The 21,337-nt window shown below is 40.7% G+C and overlaps 1 gene segment (V, D, J or C); it reads left to right on the top strand.

Moving 5' to 3' along the window:
- Nucleotides 1-742: 742 nt before the first annotated feature.
- LOC130679664 (T cell receptor alpha variable 2-like) lies at nucleotides 743-1,412 on the top strand. The segment is given in 2 exon segments: nucleotides 743-806; nucleotides 985-1,412. Coding segments are annotated over 2 exon segments (492 nt in total).
- The last annotated feature ends 19,925 nt before the right edge of the window (nucleotides 1,413-21,337 follow it).

Raw genomic sequence — 21,337 nt, 5'->3', positions numbered from 1 at the left:
CTCATTTTTTTCAAATAAAATCCCAAGAAAATCTGTATAAACAACAAAAGCCAGAGGGAGAACTATTAACCCTTTCTTAATAACAGAGGGGACAGTCTCAAGCTGCAAAATGAGAGGTACCATTCACAAGAGATCATCTCTAAATGCAGATTTGGGGTCTTCTTTGACCTAGTATCTTTTGGTTACAGAAAAGTGTAACTGAGATTTTCTTTCCATACTTGTTCCAGAGACCACCTTGGTTGCAAGGAGTCAAATTTTGATGAAAATGTTTACATAGTATTAATTTTTGTGCCTTTAAAAAACACATCTACCCCAGTTACTATGATTTCATGATCATTATTTTTAACATGCTTGCATGATATCACATTGCATATGATAAGTTCAGCATACTTTTTGTGCGAGTATACCACCTTGATTTGAATGATGAAGCAGTCTCCCATCCATGGTGTGACTCCTGCTGACACTCTTAAAGAAAGAAGCAAGCTTCTTGAATGAATAAATTTGCCCAATGGAGCTGACCTCTGAAAGGATACATCCCCTTTTGAGACCATCTTCTCAAAACACAGTACAGTTGAAGTCATAATTAAGCAGCCTCCCACCTGCAGTCACTCTTCTGCAGTTCACAGATTCTGGCTGATGGTGTCATTGGCGCAAATATGAAAATGCAAAACAGACGGCCTTAAATCAGCTTCCAGGTGGGCATCACGCTGAGAACTGAGGCCTGAGACCAGCTGCCTGGGCCATGGCTCTGCAGAATGCTCTGGAAGCACTGTGGCTGGGGCTCCTCCTCAGCTCTCCCTGGAAGGGTGAGTTGGCTCCTTTACTATCTGGCCTTGGAAAAGCTTACACCATTGTTCTTAAATTTGCGACCAACTTAAAAAACCACAACAGAAAAGCCACATTTATTAATACTCACTGCACCTAAGGGGCAATCCGCCAGCCAAATTGCAGCATAAAAGTCACAACCTTCTTTGTTCCCTGCAGGGGCAGAGAGCAAGGACCAAGTGTTTCAGCCTTCCATTGTTGCATCTTCAGAGGGAGCTGTGGTGGAAATGGCCTGTAATCACTCTATATCCAATGCTTATGACTTCTTCTGGTACCCTCACTTCCCAGGACATGCACCAAGACTCCTTGTTAAGGGCGCAAGGCCTTCTCAGCAGGGACACTACAACATGATGTATGAGCGAGTCTCCTCATCACTGCTCATCTGCCAGGTGCAGGTGGCAGATGCTGCCATTTACTATTGTGCCCTGGAGGGCACAGAGGCAGCGAGCCTGGGAAGAGCTGAACAGAAACTGGGAGAGATCTTAGCCTTTGCAGGAGGCAGACTAGAGATGAGCAGTAACTGCTTCTCCTATAATTCATTGTTCCCTAAGCTTTCCCATTTGGGCTGCTATCCAAAAAAACTTTGAGTCCAGACATACTACATACATAGGAAAATATGTTTTTAGCGGGTGATGCAATAATGATGCCGTAAATCCATGTTTCAAATAGTCTTCTTGATAATGGAAATACTTTTGATGAATTTCTTTTGAGATCTTATTAGATTATTTTTGCTTTTAAATATTATTTGCTAGCCTCAGTCTCTTTGCAGGAATATTTTCAAGGCATTGTCCATTCCTCAAAGGGTAATTTGGTTAACATTGGATAATATAATAAGCTGAATGGGAATGAATGAGTGAGTAGCTACTACCAACAGCCCTGAGTATGGAACCTCAATCCCTCCCTCAGGATACTTTGCTTATAAACTAACGTACAGACCCAGTGAGGATGCCAGTGTCAGCCAGTATATGAAGTATTAGGAAAACTCAGTCTCTCTCCTAAGCTTGTAAACTAAAATATAAATGGACGTTGTAATATACTCTTCCCATATCCTTTCTAGATTCTCTTGGTCTTCCCACCCCAGGTACATCTGTCCCACTTTAGAGAGCAACACCCTTGGGAAGACTAGGGCTTCCTAAACCTTTTTATAAGAAGTATCTGGAGTAATAATCTGGACTTGAGATTGACCTCTGAAGGTGGTGGAGGTAGTTTTATGGGACTGAGCCCTTAAACTATGGCATCTGATACTACCTCCAAGTACATAGTGTCAGAATTGAGTTAAATTTTAAGGCACCCAGCTGGTGTCACAGAATTGCCTGGTGTGGCCCCCGCATCCCCATATCTGGGGTGGGCAGGGTTGTGAGTATGGTGGTAGTGTGAGAGCAAAGAAGAAACACAGGTGGAAGACTGGTGCTCTTTCTTCTCACTTTCCATATTCAGAGTCTAGCTCAAACCCCAAACTGCCTCTGCTGAGGGCTCTCTCTGTTCTCTGTGCTGATGTAGTACAGCCATTCCCAAGGCTTTGGTTGTGTATTCCTATCAGCAAAATATTACTCTCCCAACATATGCCATTTATATGCTTATCGATTATGGTCATGTGTGTGACAAAAATAGAAATTAGAGAAGGTTGAGATAAATACAAATACTAATTCTTATGGTTTCCTTCTTGAACTCAAATGATACATCTTGCAAAGCATTTCCCTGACCCTAGTACAGGATGAACTAGAATAACTGTGTTTAACTAATTGGCTAAATTTCTTAAGCTTTGTGAGATCTCTTCTCATTTGGATGGAATATCCCTAATGAGTTTTCCATTGTTACAATTCTTACACATTTTGCTTAAGTTTGTTGAAGTTAGTATCCCATCTACCAAAATGGTTGATAAATTCTTGAGGGCAAGGATTATGTCTTGTTCCTCTGTTTATTTCTCCATGAAAATAGTGTCTGTGAGAATCAGCTGACTTTGCAAGGTTTTTTCCTGGGACTATCAGCATGCCAAGATGGTTCCTGAGTGAATCCTTGGAAGAGGGTATCTTTGTGAAAGCAATTCATTCATGATGAATGAAAGGAAACAGCTCTTAATCCATTTCTTGGCATCTGGCATGTAAAACGGCTTCTCATTACATGGATTTCTGCTAGCTGTGTGTACTTACTTAACATTTCAATCATTTGAAAAATATTTATTGGAAACCTATGATTTGACAGTCGCATGATTTTTCTCTTTGTTTTTGTCTCATTAAAACAAAATATAAACAAAGCAAAAACCCCCAAAACTCAATCTCAGAGCTTCTTTATAAAACAAGAGACACATCAAACTAAAAAGAAATAAAGGATGAATCCTAGGAGGTCAAGTTCTAAAAGGTGACCTAGATCACCTGTCTATGAGAAGCTTGGATTTCCTCAACAGTATCACCAAGGGAAATACCAGTATTTTCTTGACAGCTTCTTTAAACAGGGTCCTTGGTGTTCCCATATTGACCATTGAAACTTTAGGCAGCTTTGAATTAAACAGCAATTATTCTTTATATTGAGCAGCACCCATGTTTCTACATCTTTGGGAACCTAGAACACTTCATGTGTATCCTTTATGCATTTTTGGATCAGATCTAAAATTTTTACCAAAGAGTTTTTTCCATATTAAATATTTGTGTTTTCCTAACTATTTATTATATATATGCCACAATTTTGACTATACTCACTTTTGTGCACTTTGAACAATTTCCAGTTGGCTTATAGTTCTCTAAAAGTATAATTCTTAGAACTTAACAGCATACTTCAGATGTAACCTCATCTATTGCTAAACTACAGGGAAACTGGATCAAGGTGAGGGAGGGTATTAGACCCAGAGAAACTAGCATATCTCCCATGGACATATCAGTCCATGGAGATAGGGAGGTTTATTTATTTATAGTCTCCTCTACTGGAGGAAGGAGAGCAGAAGGTTAAATCATAGATTTAGAGTTTTTTTTTAGATTTCCCTAATTTACATGAAAGTTTTCTTACTTGGATTGTATTTTTGTCAGTTTCACATAAAAGCACCGATTTTCCTCCTTGCCCTAACAACTTCATTGTGTTGATTTTTCTTGGATACTTCTAAAATGGTTATAATTTACACGTCAGAGTCTGATGTTTGCAGATGGCTTCTCATTATTTTACATGAGCCATTTCTTTTGTCTCCTGGGAAATAAGCAACATTTACATAGTTCTGATTTTATAAATAGCTTTCTGGGAAAGGCAGGAGTATTAGAACAGTAGATGGAAGCTCCTCGACACTGCTGCGGGTCACATCTTGGGAGCCTTTGTGTTGTGATGTGGTGTTTCAGTAGCAGTTAAATAAGAAAGAATGAAGAGAGGGCCCTCTTGGAGGGCAGAGACCCTGGAGGAGAGCAGAGCCCCCCTCCTGCAGCCTTTTGGGAGCATTGCCCCAAATTGGCTCACTTCTCTCCTTTCCACACAGACAGCACTTCACTCACTTTGCAATGGGTTTGGGAAAGAGTTCATGTCGACTTTCCTGTGAACTTGATGGTTCTTTCAATAGAAACTGGAAAGTTGGGTGGAATAGTCAGAATATTGTCAAGACTGGGCACATATTGTAAGGTGATATGAAAAAAAAGTCAAGTTTTCATCAGATTATCTGCACATAGCACTGCAAAGCATAGAGATGAGTGAGAGGTGCTACAGAAGGTGAATGGTCGTTGCATGTTAGAGGTGGTTTAGAAGCAATTGTCCAGGGCCTTTTTTGGTTAGGCAGTACATTTGGGGTCAGCATTTGATATCTATTCAATTTACAGGGTGACCTCTACAGTTCTACTTGGCCCATTCAAGCTATGATTATATAATTAAAAAAAATTTTTAAATTAATTTATTTTGTTGTCATTAATCTACAATTACATGAAGAATATTATGTTTACTAGGGTCCCCCCTTCACCAAATCCCCCCCACAAACCCCATTACAGTACTGTCCATCAGCGTAGTAAGATGCTGTAGAATCACAACTTGTCTTCTCTGTGTTGCACAACCCTCCCCATGAACCCCCCAATATTATACATGTTAATCATAATGCACCCTTTCTTTTTCCCCACCCTTACCCCTCCCTTCCCTCCCTTTCTCCCCAGTCCCTTTCCCTTTGGTAACTGTTAGTCCATTCTTAGGTTCTATGATTCTGCTGCTATTTTGTTCCTTCAGTCTTTCTTTGTTCTTATAGTCTTTGGGTTTGAGGTGGGTCTCTTGTAAGCAGCATAGAGATGGGTCTTGCTTTTTTATCCATTCTATTATTCTGTGTCTTCTGATTGGTGCATTCAGTCCATTTACATTTAGGGTGATTATTGAAAGATAAGTACTTATTGCCATTGCAGGCTTTAGATTTGTGGTTACCAAAGGTTCAAGGTTAGCTTCTTTAGTATCTTACTGTCTAACTTAACTCGCTTATTGAGCTATTTTAAACACTGTCTGGTCATTCTTTATTATTCTCCCTTCTTATTCCTCCTCCTCTGTTCTTTATATGTTGGTTGTTTAATTCTGTGCTCTTTTGTGCTTCCTTTAACTGCTTTTGTGGGTAGTTGATTTTATTTTTTGCCTTTAGTTAGTATTTGGTTGGTTTGCTTTATTTGCTGTGATTTTATTTTCTCTGGTGACATCTATTTAGTCTTAGGAGTGCTCCCATCTAGAGCAGTCCCTCTAAAATACTCTGTAGAGGTGGTTTGTGGGAGGCAAATTCCCTCAACTTTTGCTTGTCTGGGAATTGTTTAATCCCTCCTTCATATTTAAATGATAGTCGTGCTGGATACAGTATTCTTGGATCAAGGCCCTTCTGTTTCATTGCATTAAATATATCATGCCATTCTCTTCTGGCCTGTAAGGTTTCTGTTGAGAAGTCTGATGATAGCCTGATGGGTTTTCCTTTGTAGGTGACCTTTTTCCTCTCTCTAGCTACCTTTAAAACTCTGTCCTTGTCCTTGATCTTTGCCATTTTAATTATTATGTGTCTTGGTGTTGTCCTCCTTGGGTCTTTTCTGTTGGGAGTTCTGTACACTTCCATGGTCTGATCGATCATTTCCTCCCCCAGTTTGGGGAAGTTTTCAGCAATTATTTCTTCAAATACACTTTCTATCCCTTTCTCTCTCTCTCTCCTTCTTCTGGTACCCCTATAATGCAGATATTGTTCCTTTTGGATTGGTCACACAGCTCTCTTAATATTGTTTCATTCCTGGAGATCCTTTTCTCTCTCTCTGTGTCAGCTTCTATGCGTTCCTGTTCTCTGGTTTCTATTCCATCAATGGCCTCTTGCATCTAATCCACTCTGTTTATAAATCCTTCCAGAGATTGTTTCATTTCTGTAATCTTCTTCTGGACATCATCCCTTAGCTCTTGCATATTTCTCTGCAGCTCCATCATCATGGTTAATGAGCTTTATTTTTAATTCTTTTTCAGGAAGACTGGTTAGGTCTATCTCCTTCTCAGGGTTTGCCTCTGTGATCTTGGTCTGTATCAATTTCTTCTGCCTTTTCATGGCGATAGATATATCTGTGGGGAGCTGGCATGTGTGCTGGGTAAGAGAAAGTCCCTTCTTGCCAGTTTGTGGCCTTCCTCTCCTGGGAGAACAGCGGCCTCTAACGGCTTGTGCTGGGCAGCTGCATGCAGACAGGGCTTCTGATCTTGCCCGGCCGCTAATGGAGTTTAGCGCTGCAGTTGCTGTGGGTGTGGCCTGCCTCAGGCTGCTTTTCCAATATGGTGGAGCCGCGTTGGAGGGGGATCAGGCAGGAGGCTGTTTATCGCGGTGAGGGGCCTCCGCGCTGCGCTGCGGGGGTTCGGGTGCCCAGAGTTCCCCGTGATTCCCAGCTGCTGGGCTGTGTGCTCTGAGGCACTTCCGTCCAGCGGTGGGGTCCCTGTCCCTTTAAGACTTTCAAAAAGCACTCGCTTTTCTTTGTCCCCGGGGCGCCAGATGCGGGACCCACTCACAGGTCTTACTGTCCTGTTTCCTTAGTATCCAGGACCCCACGCATGCACTGTGTCTGTGCTCTGGTGCGGATAGCTAGGGCTGGCTATTTAGCAGTCCTGGGCTCCCTCTCCCTCCCTCTCCGACTCCTCTCCTCCCTCCGGGAGCTGGGGTGAGGGGCGCTCGGGTCCCGCCGGGCTGCATCTTGTATCTTACCCCCTTTGCAAGGTGCTGTGTTCTCGCGGGTGTGGATGTGGTCTGGCTGTTATCCTGTGTCTTCTGGTCTCTCTTTTAGGATTATTTGTTTTGTTGTATTTTCAAAAATATATATGGTTTTGGGAGGAGATTTCCGCTGCTCTACTCACGCCGCCATCTTTGTTCTCTTCCTGATCATATAATTTTTTATGATGATGGGGCTACTTTTCAATATTATAAGGTTTTTAAAAACTAAATGATCAAAATTGATATTTTCAGTGTGCTATAGTGAAAATAATGCCTTTGAAGTAAAAAAAGCATGGGCCAGTAAATCTTTGTTCCATTCCTTTATTTCTTGACTGAATTATTTAATTTTCCAGAACTCCAGTGTCCTCATCTTTAAAATGTGGGATGTTAGAATAAATGTGACAAGGAATGTAAAGGACTTAATATTATGCTCTCAGTAGGCATTTAATGAATAACTTTCTCATAATCTCATAAATCAAAGCACATAAGCAGCATAGCTATTGAGCTTCTGTTGTTCAACTCTGAAAGCTCAGATGCCCAGCAATCTTCCATTTGTGCAGGATATTAGGTGGAGGTACCTGAATCTTTTTCTACCTCCTTAGCAGTCAAACAGCAGTTCTTTAACTAGAAATAAGCATGAAGAATAAACTTTTCTACTTTTCTAGAAGAAGAATCAGGCTTATGCCTCAGTCCTGCCATTGCAAAGAGATACATAAGTTCCAAGCACAGCTACATTCAGAAGAAAACTTTCCTTTCTCTATAACTGAGTATACTTAGTAAATACGGTCAATTCCTTCCATAAGTAACCCTTTCAGAAGAACCACTAAACAATTAGTCATTTCTAGTGTAAGATGAAAAACATAAACCTCCTAAAGATTTGGTTCATTTGTAGCTTTTGGGAGTAATTGTTGGTTGGTTGAAGACAATATCTGAGCCACTTGCACTATCCAGGCATGATCATGTGATCTGTGGGTGCTGCATTCATAGAGGACTGAAGATGTAGAGATAGGGAAATTACCTGGAAGGTTTAATTAAGGCAGTAAAGTCTATACTGGACTTTTGTTTTAATCTGCTTTATTTCTCTTTTTACATTGATCAAAATGCAGTATAGACATGCCCATTAGTACAGTTAGGACATATGCACATCTTTGCCTGAGTGACAGGGCAGCAGTGAATCCAGTGTCAGGGGCCGGATGTTCTGTTCCCTCTCCAGGGCTCCTCTCCATCTTCCCCGGGCCCCAGGCAGCTGACTTCTACTCATTGACCGGTCTCGCTAGTCCTTTTGCTTCTAGTTGGGTTCTGCACTGTGAGAGGCAGTGGTAGGAGAGAGTGGTCAAGATAATTGTATTCTAAGGTCCTTTCTTTTTTTATTTTCTACTTTTAACTTCCTATTTTGACATGATTTTAGACTTACTGAAGAGTTGCAGAGAATTTGTGTACATGCACAGGGAGGTGATATTTATCATGTTTGCTTCAAACTTATTCCTCTTCCTTCTTCTTCCTTCCTGGACTGCTGGTTGCAGACCCTACACCTTCTAATAACTTAGCCACAGGATAATTAACAAAATCAGGAAGACGTCTCATCTGCAGGCTGTAGTCCATTGCAGTTAGCCCAACAGTACCTTTTATAGCAAAAGAAATCTCTGCCCCTTTTACAGTTCCTGTCTGTCTCCTGAATTCCCCATCTGTTCATGCATGCTGTCCGCCTTTTCCACTAGAACTTTCTGCACACTGACCCTAGTTCTTCCAGAATTCTGTTGGATAAAAGCCCCAGTGTCTGGTCAGTTGTAGGTCTTGTTCTGTTGATTGTTTGATCATGGAGGGTGGATTTTTTTACCCCTCTTGCTCTTCTGAGGTCCTTTCTTTGCTGCCATCCACAGGTCCTGCTGGGTAGTGTTCTCTCTGTAACAGGTGTCCCCAGGTGAGGAGAATTTCTTCCTCTGTCCCTTCAGGCCTAGGAGTTCTGGCTGTTGCTAGACCCCAGGGTGCTTTAAGTTCTCTTGTAGGTTTCCCTTAATTCTGCCCACCCATTTAAGATATCCCTTTCATTAAGCTTCATTGCCATCATCCTCCTGAACTGATTGCCAGAACCCTAAATGATATAACATTAATACTCAGCTAAGGTTCTAGGCAGAAAAAAAGAAGAAATTCATTATATGTTCCCATTCATTAAGACTTCTTGGGACTTGAAGATCAGTGTTTAAATATAACTTACATATTTCAAAGAAAGATGTTATCATAGAATCAAGGTTTCAGCTATTAAAGTATGAGATCCTTAGCAAAGCTTTGAGAAACAGCTAAGTTCCACTTCTTTTCTGATTCAAAACCAAGAGATTTGCTATCCTCTTTCCAAAATATATGGTTTATTTGGACAATACTTAAAATAAAAAATAAGGAAATTCAGGGGCAAAATATATTTAAGTTGATATCTTTTTGTTTCCTTTAAATTAAATGCATTGAATAATCACTCTGCTCCTATTGTGGTATTTTTTTGGTACAAATTCTTAGCCTGTCCGCCCCTTAAAATGAGTCCTTAATCATCATTATAATATCTCAAGCTTAGTTAACCATTAATTTTATTATGCTATGCACTTCCTTTGAACTCTTTTAAAACAGCCTCTCCATGTGGAAAATGTCTTTTTGCAAATCCTTCACAGAGGTTTCCTTTTTTTGTTTTTTTATTATTGTTTTTGCTTTATAATCTACTGTTTAATAGGACAAAAGTGCCAGGAGGTGTTTGTAACACCATACCTTCCTTTTCTCTCTAAAAATGTTAAGGAGACGAATCAAATTCTTTTTGTATGAATATTTAACTGAATATCATTATGGGGAAGGGTCCCAGTGGGCCTACCCTAGGAAAAATCCTGAGTCATCTTTTGGTCAAAGAGGTTTACACAGAAGCCAGCTCTAAATTATTTCAAACAGGAAGAACTAGGGTCTCATTCTTTCTTATTTCTCTTCTCTTGCCTCACTCTTTTCTCCTATTTTGTCTTTTATTATCTCCATTTTTCTTTTTCTCTCCTTTTTCACCCAAACCTTTGCTTCCCCTTCTCTTTTCTATTTATTTTCCTGTCCTATTAAAAAAAATCCAATTTCCCTTCTTTCTGTCTCTAAATTATCTTAGGACAGCATAAACCATTTAAAGCATGATATATGTATTTTTCAGCATATATATTTTTTCTCTTTGATTCACAAACTATTTCTTCTCCTCCAGCACCAAATCCCTATTTATGAAAAATGTAAACATCCAGAAGTCTGGCCCTGTCAGAAGACCTGGAAGCTCAGGTGACTGGGTGGTAAAGTCACCTGGTTCTGTGTATGGGCTCTAAGGGGGTGCTGAGTGTGAGACTTGTCATTGGTTTGAGAAGAGCTGCAGTCTTGCTTTGCTACACTAGAGCTTTGAAGAGCCTAGACCAAGAGCTTGCTCAACAGAGGGAACACACAGGTGCTCGAAGAAGGGCCATTTGTAAAATCCAGTGTTGACACAGGGGTTCTGGTCTCTCTTGGAGGCCCCCGTCCTGGATGGGGCTTACCTCCAGCTGAGGTGGTTGGCAGGAGTCACCAGCCAGCCCAGCTTAAGCCATGGCTTCTGCACACATCTCAATGCTTGCGATTCTCTTCATGCTGGGTGAGTAATATTCCCTTGACATTTTCCATGTGTCTTATGCACTCACATTCTTTTCAGCAGCTTCACTGATGCAGTGGGAATTAATTTACAGGTGGATTGAGAGCTCAGTTGATAACTCAGCCAGAAGATCAAGTTGCTGTCATGCAAGGGGATCCACTGACTGTGAAATGCACCTATTCCACTCCTGGGAGCCCTTACTTCTTCTGGTATGTCCAATATCCCAACCAAGGTCTTCAGTTCTTCCTAAAATACATTGCAGGGACAATCTCATTAAAGGCAACCATGGTTTTCAGGCTGAATTTAATACAAGCCAAGCCTCATTCCCCCTGAAGAAACCATCTGTCCTCAGGAGCAACTCTGCTGTGTACTTCTGTGCTGTGACAGACACAGTGATGGGGACTGCAGAGTTTGCTGAGCACAGACCTCTGAGTACAGTGAAACCACTTCCTGAAGCCTTTGAGGGCTGTGTAGTTCCTGAACATGTCACTCATATAACTAAATCACTGTATAAAGCTACAGAATTTGTTCATTTAACAAATGTTCATTGTATCCTTATGTGCTAGGTAGTGTGCTAAGCATGGATCATAAGTAGGTGAAAGAAGCCCCCCTGGATCTCTGTGTGTCAGGTGTGATCCCAAACACATATGAATCCATTTAATTCTCACAATTATCTTCATGAGCTATACTTTACGGATGAAGGAATTAAGGCACAGAGAATTTAAGTATCTCACTCAAGTCACAAAACAATTAAATGGTAAATGGAAATGCAGGCAGTCTACCTCTTGGGTGCAGGGTCTCACATTCCACTTCTCTGCCAGCCTATAGGCTCCTTGAGGCTTGAGACTGCCTTGACTCCCCAAGAGATCCTTGTCAAAGAGTGTTGGCTGTAGGGATGAGCAGTAAACTCACAACTCAAAACAGTTTGTTAAATGCTAAGATAGAGGATTGTACAAAATGCTATGTGAGATGAGGAACAGGGGTAGCTTGGCTGTGAAGGAAGGAGAGAGAGAGAGAGATAATAATGGGGGGAGAATTTGAATCAAGGGGGGTTAGACATGTAGTTTGCACATATAAGTTGCTTCTAGCTCCTATGCTCACATCTCCTATGTACACCCATGAGAGGGACTTGACTTGATGCCTTTCTGTCTGTCTGTCTCCATCTGTCTCTGTTTCCAATTTAGAATATCTTGGGAAGGGCTCTGGTTGACTCACTGTGAGTCAGGTGCCCTTCCCTGGACTGACCAGTGGTGGCCATGGGTGGGGGCTGCTAGGATTAGCCCAGCCTGGCTTGTGCATTTGGCCCATTCATGATGGCTGGAGGGATGATTCTGCAAGAAATTAGCATCTCAGGTTGAACCATATGGTTAAAAGGAGAATGTCCCAAAAGAAATTAATTTTTACTTAAGGACTTACATTTGTTTATTTTTTTCCAAATGGTTAGCCAATAATAAGAACACCACTCATGGAAAAATACGTTCTTACCCTATAGATTTGGAATACTACATTTATAACGTGCTAAACTGTATATATGCCTGTACCTATTTTTGAACTCTCTGTTCCTGTAGTTCTGTGAATGTACTGCTGCAAGGAAAGCTGCCCTCCAGCCTCTGGCTTACACCTCCTGATTACTCCCCTTCTCTCCTATCCTGAACTCCATCACACACTTGGAGGGGCTTTACACCCAAGAAAGTGGATATCTTAGCCCATGTCTATAATCCCTGCAAATAGCATCCCCTGGCCACCCCTTGGGCCTAGGGTTGTGACCACTGGTGGGTTATCTTCTTCTGGGAAGATGGCCCTTGGAAGAGGCCAACAAAGACCTTAAAAGTGGATCTGAGGACTTGTGTGCAGAGAACTCTAGGACCCTGGGACCCAGAGCATGGTCTCGAAGAGGTATTTGGACTCCATAGGCTATGTTCCCTTGGCCCTGTGGACTTCAGTTGGGTAGGGTGGGGGCAGCTGGAGGATAACCTGGGTGGAGCCTTTTACTGAGCAGGACTCAGAGCAGAGACATTGCCTGCTCAGGTATCAGGGTGGCTGTATTGTATACCATTATTGCCCCAGATACATTTGTGTTCATAAGACCATGGTCTCTCTTTTAGGTTTAAATATATAGTTGTTATACCTCTAGGTAAGCCCTCATCTCCCATCACTATTTTGCTCTAAAGGGGGATCATACCCAGAAGGATGTTTTCAGCACACCACACCACTGACCTGGCTCTGTGGTCTGTTCCTGCCTTTCATACTTTTACATAGGCTTTATGCAAGTCCTTTAAGGCAAAGAAGGATGTTTATACAGTTACAACTCACTCCTTCTTTTTCTTACTCATTCAGTGATGACTTGTAGTCTTCCCTCTATGTGCCAGGTGTTGCTCCTGTCATTGGGAATACAGTGATGAGCAAAAGCTTTCCATCCAGTCATTGCCCAGACTTGAAGAGCGTTGACACCGTTCCCTACCCATACAGAGCTATTTCCTCGTCAGAGACACACAACTCTCAAGAATATTTCCTTCTTAGGAAGACTCTCTAAGGTCAGATTAGCACTCAGGCATTTGTTTTTGTCATGTGGTATGTTGAGAGGAGAATCATGTAGGGAAGGGAATCTGTATTTTCCTCATTTTTTTGAAGTGGCCTGGCAGGAGCAACTATGTTTCCTTCGAAGTTCTGCTTTGTCCTTTGGTCCTGGTAATTGGCCTGTCTTACTTGGAGAAGGAAAAGTGAGCCTAGTATCATTTTCTGTCCTAGGCATGCTGGAAAATAGTCCTTATAACCATGTAACTTTTAGATAAAACTAGAAATTTAGTAGAGTTTCTCTTTATAGTATTCATTTTTTATTCCTTCCCTTTTCACCTTGCTTCAAGAACTCTGTGGAAAGAAGAAGACTAAATTAGGAACTGTAATTTGGATTTTCTGATTCTTCTTCTAGCTAACTATGTGACATTAAAAAGCCATTTATACTCTATGTGTCTTGTCTAATTCGTAAAACTGAGATAATTAGAAGGATTGTTGTATTTATAAAAATAAGTCTTAGTTCCCAAATAAAGGTTGGTGTTGACAGCAGCACAGAAATCAGTACTTAAGTCACTGCTATCGACTCCTGCCCACTCGCAGAATTCATATTGAAACTGATCCCCAGGGACATGGTATTTGGAGGTGGGGCTTTTGGGAGGTGATTAGGTCCTGAGGGTAGAGTGCTCATCAATGGGATTAATGCCCTTATTCAAGAAATCCCAGGAATCTCCCTCTCCCTTTCTTCCTCCTGAGGACACAGTGAGAAGATGGTGGTCTATGAACTAGAAAGTGGGTCCTCGCCAGACACCAAATCTGTCAACACCTTGATCTTGGATTTTCCAACCTCCAGAACTGTGAGAAATAAATGTTTGTTGTTTAAGCCATGCAGTCTGTGATATTTTTGTTACAGCACCCCAAACGAACTAAGATAGTCCCCAATGCTATTGAGCTGCCTCAGTTGCCCTGAACTGTTCATATTTGGACTAACATGAGAAGGAAATAAACTTCTCCCCTGTTTAAGCTACTTTACTTTGGCCTTTGTCGCACCAGCTGGACGTGTATTCTAATACTGTTAAGAGTAGGCAGCTAGTAAGATATGAACTTCAGAAAGGAAGGGAGAGGTGGAAGCTGGTAACCTTTCCAGGTGGATGTAGCTCCGGGGGGAAGGGTGTTTCCCACCCCAGTGGAGTCCGCTATGAAGCCAGTGAAACCAAAATAAGTCAAGGAAAAATGGCAGGTTAGTAGAAAGGCTTTTATTTCTTACAGTTGCTCGAATTTGCTAGTCAGGCCTGGCCCCAGCCGCCTTCTCCAGCCACTGTTCATGCTCTCTCTTCGCCTGCCCCATCCGGCAGGAACTCCTTGGGCGGGTCCTTGGCGACCAGCTGATGGCAGACCAATTACAAATCAGGAACAGAGGGGAGGAGAGAATGGCTGTTTTCTCTCCACTCCTTGCCATGGAGGCTCTGGGAGGCTGCAGTGGTAAACACCTACTGATATGTAAATGGCCTAAGGCCAGGCTGACGCCTGCACAAAGGACACTGAGACACATCCCAGAATGACCTTGGTCCACTTACATGATCATTAGATTCTCCGTCCCCACTTCGGGATTTTCTATATGCATTATGGGTAAGAGCATGCGCAGAGCCAGAGCAGTGATATGATCTGAATCTGTCAATCAACTAGCCCCTCCTTAACCCACCCCTCACACTTCCTTATAAAACCAAGTGTTCAAATGAATAGAGGTGGTCCTGACCTCTCAGGCCACTGCTCTCTCATTGAGTGTGACCTTCTGCCTTGCTAAGTAAACCTATTTCCTAGCCTTCTCATTTTGCTTCATATTCCTTGTACATGTGTGCCAAAGAAGGGGTGAGAAAGACTCCTTCCTGTAACAATACCATCTTTTACACCTGAAAATCTGCTTTTAGGAAGCGAGTTTCCTTTCCTATTTATGTTGTGGCTAAATTGCTTTTAAGCGAGTTTTTTTTACCTTGTGGAGTCACACTTTTTGTCCCTGAAGTAAAATTTTAAGCATTTTGGAAATGGTGGGGCAAAGAAATATTTTTTGGAGCAGAAAAGCTGTCCTGGTTTTCCTGAGAACACTAGATGTAGACAGGCACCTGTTCATTTATGCAACACTTGCCCCTGCCTAGATGCCAGGGCACACCTCTCCCCAAGAGGCAGCACCCTCCGTGGAGCCGTCTTGTGCTCCATTCAGTGCCCCCTCCTCTGATCTCTTCTGGTTGTATAGTGAATTTCACTGGGTTCTTGGCAAGAATCTAGAAGCACCTCAAATTTAATGATGCAAAGCTAAGCTCTTTTCTTCCTAAAACAAAATGAAACAAAAGGAAAACTTTGCTTTTTGTTTTCTATATTGAACAATGGCACCACCATCTACTCAAATGTCCCCACTCTCTTGCTTCCAGGTTTGTCCAGATGCCCTTCCTTCACCTCTTCCTACTTGGCTCACTCTTTACCAAGTTCATTCCTTCTCTTCCCTGGGGCTTCAGTTTAGATGTCACTCCTGCTGGAAGTCTTCCTGGAACCCTACAACCAAAGCAGTTTCACTTCCCAAATGTCCCTGTAGTGCTCTGTACTTCCCTATCACAGCAGTTAGCATAGGGAATATCACTGCTTTTCAAATTGCCTTCCTTCTCAGTAGACCACTGGGTCTTTCTCATTATTGAATGTCCAGTGTTTAGCTCAGTGCCTGACCCAGGTTGGGACCCCACAAATATTATCTGATTAAACTAATACTTACAAAGAGTCTTAAAGTATTCTTCCTCTTTAATCCAGGAAATGCCCTTAGTAGAAACTAGTTTAAAGAAATTATTGGAAGTTTAGACAAAGATGAATAAGTTCTGGAGATCTAATGTACAGAAGAAGGACTATAATTAAGAATACTGTATTATGTTTGATAGTTGTTAATAGAGTAGATCTTAAAAGTTATCTCCATAAAAATATGGTGAGGGGATAGAGGTGTTGAGTAACTTTATTGTGGTAATCATTTTACAATATGTAAGTGTATCAAATCATCAGATTGCACACCTTAAATTTTCATATGTTAAATGTCTATTTCAATAAAGCTGCAAAAAATAAAGGGAGTAGGAAGCAAAAAAATATAGGAGGAGGCTTTTTTTAATACATGAAAATTAGACTGATTTAATACTTGAAATTGACTGTAAAAGCTATGAGATCTGTCCAGTCAAGGGAGTGACAGGAAAATTGGATAGGCAGTGATGGAGAAAATTAAGCTATGTCCTGCTTTTCAATCATTGAGTCTAGTCCATTTTATAAACCAGCTTATTAAGAAATAAAAAAATAGAATTATACTTCTCGTGATCAAAGATGGTAGATTGACTGTGTAGATTTTTCCCCTTGCATCACCAAGACTACAGACTTGAGGAGTACTCTGTGGGACAAGCGTCCAACTTCTCTAGCCTGGATTCCTTCCCTAGCAGAGCACATGAGGGTCAGTGTCACTGCTGCTCTTTCTCCTTATCTGCTAACAAAGGTGGTCTTGGCAGGCCTCTTTCCACAGATCTTTCCAGGCAAGGGTCAGATACCAGTCTCTGTCCCCTCAAACCCGGGGCACATATATTAGATTGTCCCAGGAACTCTCTTGTGCTCTCTTCCATTTGCAGGGCAGGACAGGCCTCTCCTGCAGAATTCCTGCACTATAGCAAGCATTCAGCTAAGAAGAAATATGTCTCAGTCTCACCTTCTGGAAATTACTTCCCAACTTTCTGAAGGGCTCTGGGGCTACCTTGCACTTAGCTTTGAAAGACGGGACAATATTCTCTTTCCCAGGAAGAAGACAGAGGAAAAGCCACAGAGTCCTGTCTATGAATAGTTTGCAAAGAATTCTCTCTTCCTTTCTATATCTCTTGACTTCTCTGCTGGAGGCTGATGAAGGGCTTAGGGTTTCAGGACAGATTTATCACTTACTAAGAGCTGTTGGATGTGTCCCACTTCTCAATTTAGATTTAATAGAAACATGTCCAGATTGTCCTTAGCCTTAGTTAGAATGATGAAAAACAGGAAACCTCCTCATTATTTAATAAAATTTCATCACTATCCATTCATTTTCCACAATGAACGCAGACACTGAAGCTCATTTTCACTATATTTGATAGCTATATTACTATTTACTTCATTTTTTAATATAAGAAGCATATGCCTCTCTCTGCCAGTCTATTACATTGGTATGTTCATTCTCTTCCACGTAAGAAGGAGCTGCTGATGCTCCTACTCAGCCCTTCCTGTTCTTTTCCTCTTCTGTTGCCACATACTGACCACTACATTGGTACCTTTATGGTCTTTAATTTGTAAGTGTTTTAATTTGTCTTTTATCTAGATGGTTTATGAAATTAAGAAATAAAAATGCCATTGTATTATACTGGCTGTGATATTTTTTTATTTTGTTAATTCCACACAAGGCAACATGGAGTGAACATTTCCTTCTCTAAAAAGCCAGTGTCATAGCCAAAGAAAAATGTTCATAGCATCATCAGTTGGTTTTTCTTTTCCTAAATTCTCTAAGTTACTAGAAATAACTTCACATTTATATTACCCTTTTCTTGTACATTTTTCCCCTCTGCAGTTTCTAATCACCTTTATTTTTACCTCTTTGGAAAAGAACCATATATGTTCATCACTTTATCATTTTTTAATATTCTTTTAATCACTTACCTACTTAGAAGAACCTACCTTTTTGTTTTTTATTTTTGAGCTTTTATTGGTCTAAAACTCCCAGCTCTTGATTACATATTCTGCTAGAATGACCTTACCTTTTTGAACTGATGATTTTGTGAGATGTTCTAGGGGAGTGACTGGCTTCTTTTTTTCTCTTTCTCTCTGCTTTTTGTGACAGCTAAATAATTATTTTGTGTTTAAATTGTCATAATGCTCAGTTTCAACCTGCCAGCAGCTCCATAATCAAAACTGAGCCTGTGCCCCTCTACTTGATTCCTTTGCCTAAGGATTAATCTGATACTTTCTACGTAGTCTGTTAGGGGCAATGACTCAGAAGACTACTGTACTCATCCAATCAATCTTTGTGTGATGTCTCTTAGTTTCTCTTTTCTTATGTGTCTTCATAACTGGATGAATAGTATGGACCATACAGGGATACATGTTTACATTTAGAGAAGGAGGAAATGTCAGAACAACCGCAAATCACATCTGAAATCATAAGGACAAGAAAAATTGTCTATCTGTGGGGATTATGACTATACATGATTTCAGTTGAAGGGAAGAAATATTCCTGAGTTACCTAATGTGAGTTTACCCAGCCTTTTCCTGTTTGAGTCCCTCTCTAACGATGCCTGAACTAGCAAGGGAAACAGCCAAGACTTACTAGAAGAACTTCTGCTTGGACTGCAGGGGGCAATGCTGTGCAAACTAGAATTACAGTCAAAGAACGGCATCCATCATTCCTTTAGCTCCTCCACAGAGCTGGCTGAGGTGTCCAGTGGGAGCTTTTGCACACAGTGATATATGAGAGAATTTAGAAGTCAGAAAACATTCAGATTTGTCAAGGAAGAGATTCTTCCAAATATCTCTGGAACATGCTTGGGCAAGATTCTAGAGCCCCAACCTACCCACTCTTCCTTCTACCAAAGGTGCTGTTTCCTCAACATATTCCTTTCTGCTCAGGGAATATCATCAAAAAAGATCTCTCAGCATCTTCACTTTTCAGCCATGAGCGTGGTTCCTATACTAGCGCTTATGATACTTTTTCCCTGAGTGAGTAAAATTCTATTCCACCCTCTTGTTCCCTAGAAGTGTGGTGTTGCACTTGTACTCTGCATGGAGACACCTTTTCTTAATAGTTACGTCTGAGATGAAAGACTTACCTATTAAGAGTAAATATGACAGAAGTGATTACTGGAGAAGAGTTGAGAGTAGGAGGCTATTAGAGCCAAGTGGGGCTGGAGGCTCTAATAGAAAGCATCTAGTTACCTATTTTCTTTTTTCCTGATTTTTAGAATTACTAATTCCTAAAATGAAATTCTACTCCTCTGACTCAGAAATTACTCCAATTACCCTGATGAATTTTCTTCTCCTATTTTGCCTCTGAGGAAAAAGACAAGAAATTAGGAAAATAAGGAATAAACGTAGAGAGGGGAGAAAAGAGGGTGTGTAAAGAAAGACTGGGGGAAACCGGAGAACTGTTTGTGGGCACTGTAAGATGTGGCCCTCACCACATGTTCCCAGAGTTGGCCATGTGGGGCTGCAGGATGTAAGGCAAAAAGATGGGAGAACAGAGGAGTGGGAATGAGATCAAGGTGGACATCCTATACCTGTTCTTTTCTACCAACGGTTTCTTTTTCTATCAGTCAAAGCCTTGTAGGCATATACTATGTTTATGCATAAATGTAAATCTCTTTTTCTATATTTATAAGACTCTCCTAATTTCTTTTATTTGTATTTACTTTTCTTTTTTTTTTTTTTTTTTTTAGATAATTATTTTTTATTGAAGGGTAGTTGACACACAGTATTACATTACATTAGTTTCAGGTGTACAACACAGTGATTCAACATTTATATACATGATAATTCTAAGTACCAGCTATCACCATACCAAGTTGTTACAATATTTTGACTATATTCCTTATGCTATACATTACATCCCGGTTGCTTATTTATTTTACAATTGGAAGTGTGTACTTTTTCTTGGTTGTTGTTGTTAGGGCATCTCTCATATTTATTGATCAAATGGTTGTTAACAACAATAAAATTCTGTATAGGGGAGTCAATGCTCAATGCACAATCATTAATCCACCCCAAGCCTAATTTTCGTCAGTCTCCAATCTTCTGAAGCATAACGAACAAGTTCTTACATGGAGAACAAATTCTTACATAGTGAATAAGTTACATGGTGAACAGTACAAGGGCAGTCATCACAGAAACTTTTGGTTTTGCTCATGCATTATGAACTATAAACAGTCAGTTCAAATATGAATACACATTTGATTTTTATACTTGATTTATATGTGGATACCACATTTCTCTCTTTATTATTTTTAATAAGATGCTGAAGTGGTAGGTAGATACAACATAAAGGTAGAAAACATAGTTTAGTGTTGTAAGAGAGCAAATGTAGATGATCAGGTGTGTGCCTGTAGACTATGTGCTAATCCAAGCTAGACAAGGGCAATAAAACATCCACATATGCAGAAGATTTCTCTCAGAACAGGGGGGGTGAGGTTCTAAGCCTCACCTCTGTTGATCCCCAATTTCTCACCTGATGACCCCCCTGCGACTGTGCCTGTCTTAGGTTGTTCCTCCCTTGAGGAATCTTACCCGTCTCTGGCTAACCAGTCATCTTCCGGGGCCATACAGGGAAATGTTAAGTTGGTAAGTGAGAGAGAAGCCTTATTGTTTGAAATGGTTAGCTTTTTATTTCTTTGCATATTTATGCCCTGTGGCTTCTATGCCCAGCTTTTGTCTTGAGGTATCTTTACCACTTGGAGGAGTTATGATACTCGGTAAATTTGATATGAGGCACGAATTCTATTTAAGAATTCGTTGTAATTAGGAAGGAAGAAGAAAAGCTATAGAAGTAGCAGGCGGGAGAAAACATGGGAAGATTGATTATTTCTTTGACATATCTTCTTGTAGAGTAACTTCAGCATGTATATATTTTAAGCTACTACTTAAATTGCGCACACACATTAACATAATAGGAGTATAGTTACATAACCAAAGCATACCTGTAATTACCAGCCATCTCCAGTGAAACCAAGAAAACCAGTTAGGCACCCTAGGCATTTGTGAAAACTTATCAATGATATGATGGTTATTATCTAACTGAATTTGAATAGTTTGAGAAAAATCAGACAAATTAAAACAACCCATTCCTGGGCACTGTTCACATCCCATATGTTCTTTTAACAGTAAATAGTCTGTAGTTGTAAGATTTTGGAGCGCTACAATTTGCACTTCTCCTAATTCTTGGTTGAGTTCCAACAGTATAGATCCAGTCAAATTTGTTGTTTTACTGTATGCACAGGCCAGCTTAGATATCTCCTTCATTCCCATGGCAAGTCCAGGAGCTGGTGGGATGAGTGCATCTACAGCTGTAGCAGTGCGTGGATCTTTGTTGGGGTTTTTTGATGATCATCTTCTGGCATGAGTCTTCCCGAGAGTGCTGATGTTGGAAGTTCTCTTTCATATCGTTTCTTACTTCATTTTCGGGGTAGCCAAATTAGGCTTTG

Source organism: Manis pentadactyla, chromosome 11 (genome assembly GCF_030020395.1).
Source record: "Manis pentadactyla isolate mManPen7 chromosome 11, mManPen7.hap1, whole genome shotgun sequence".
NCBI lineage: Eukaryota > Metazoa > Chordata > Mammalia > Pholidota > Manidae > Manis > Manis pentadactyla.
Note: the sequence above shows the minus strand (reverse complement) of the source record. Positions and strands in the feature narration are given on the sequence as shown.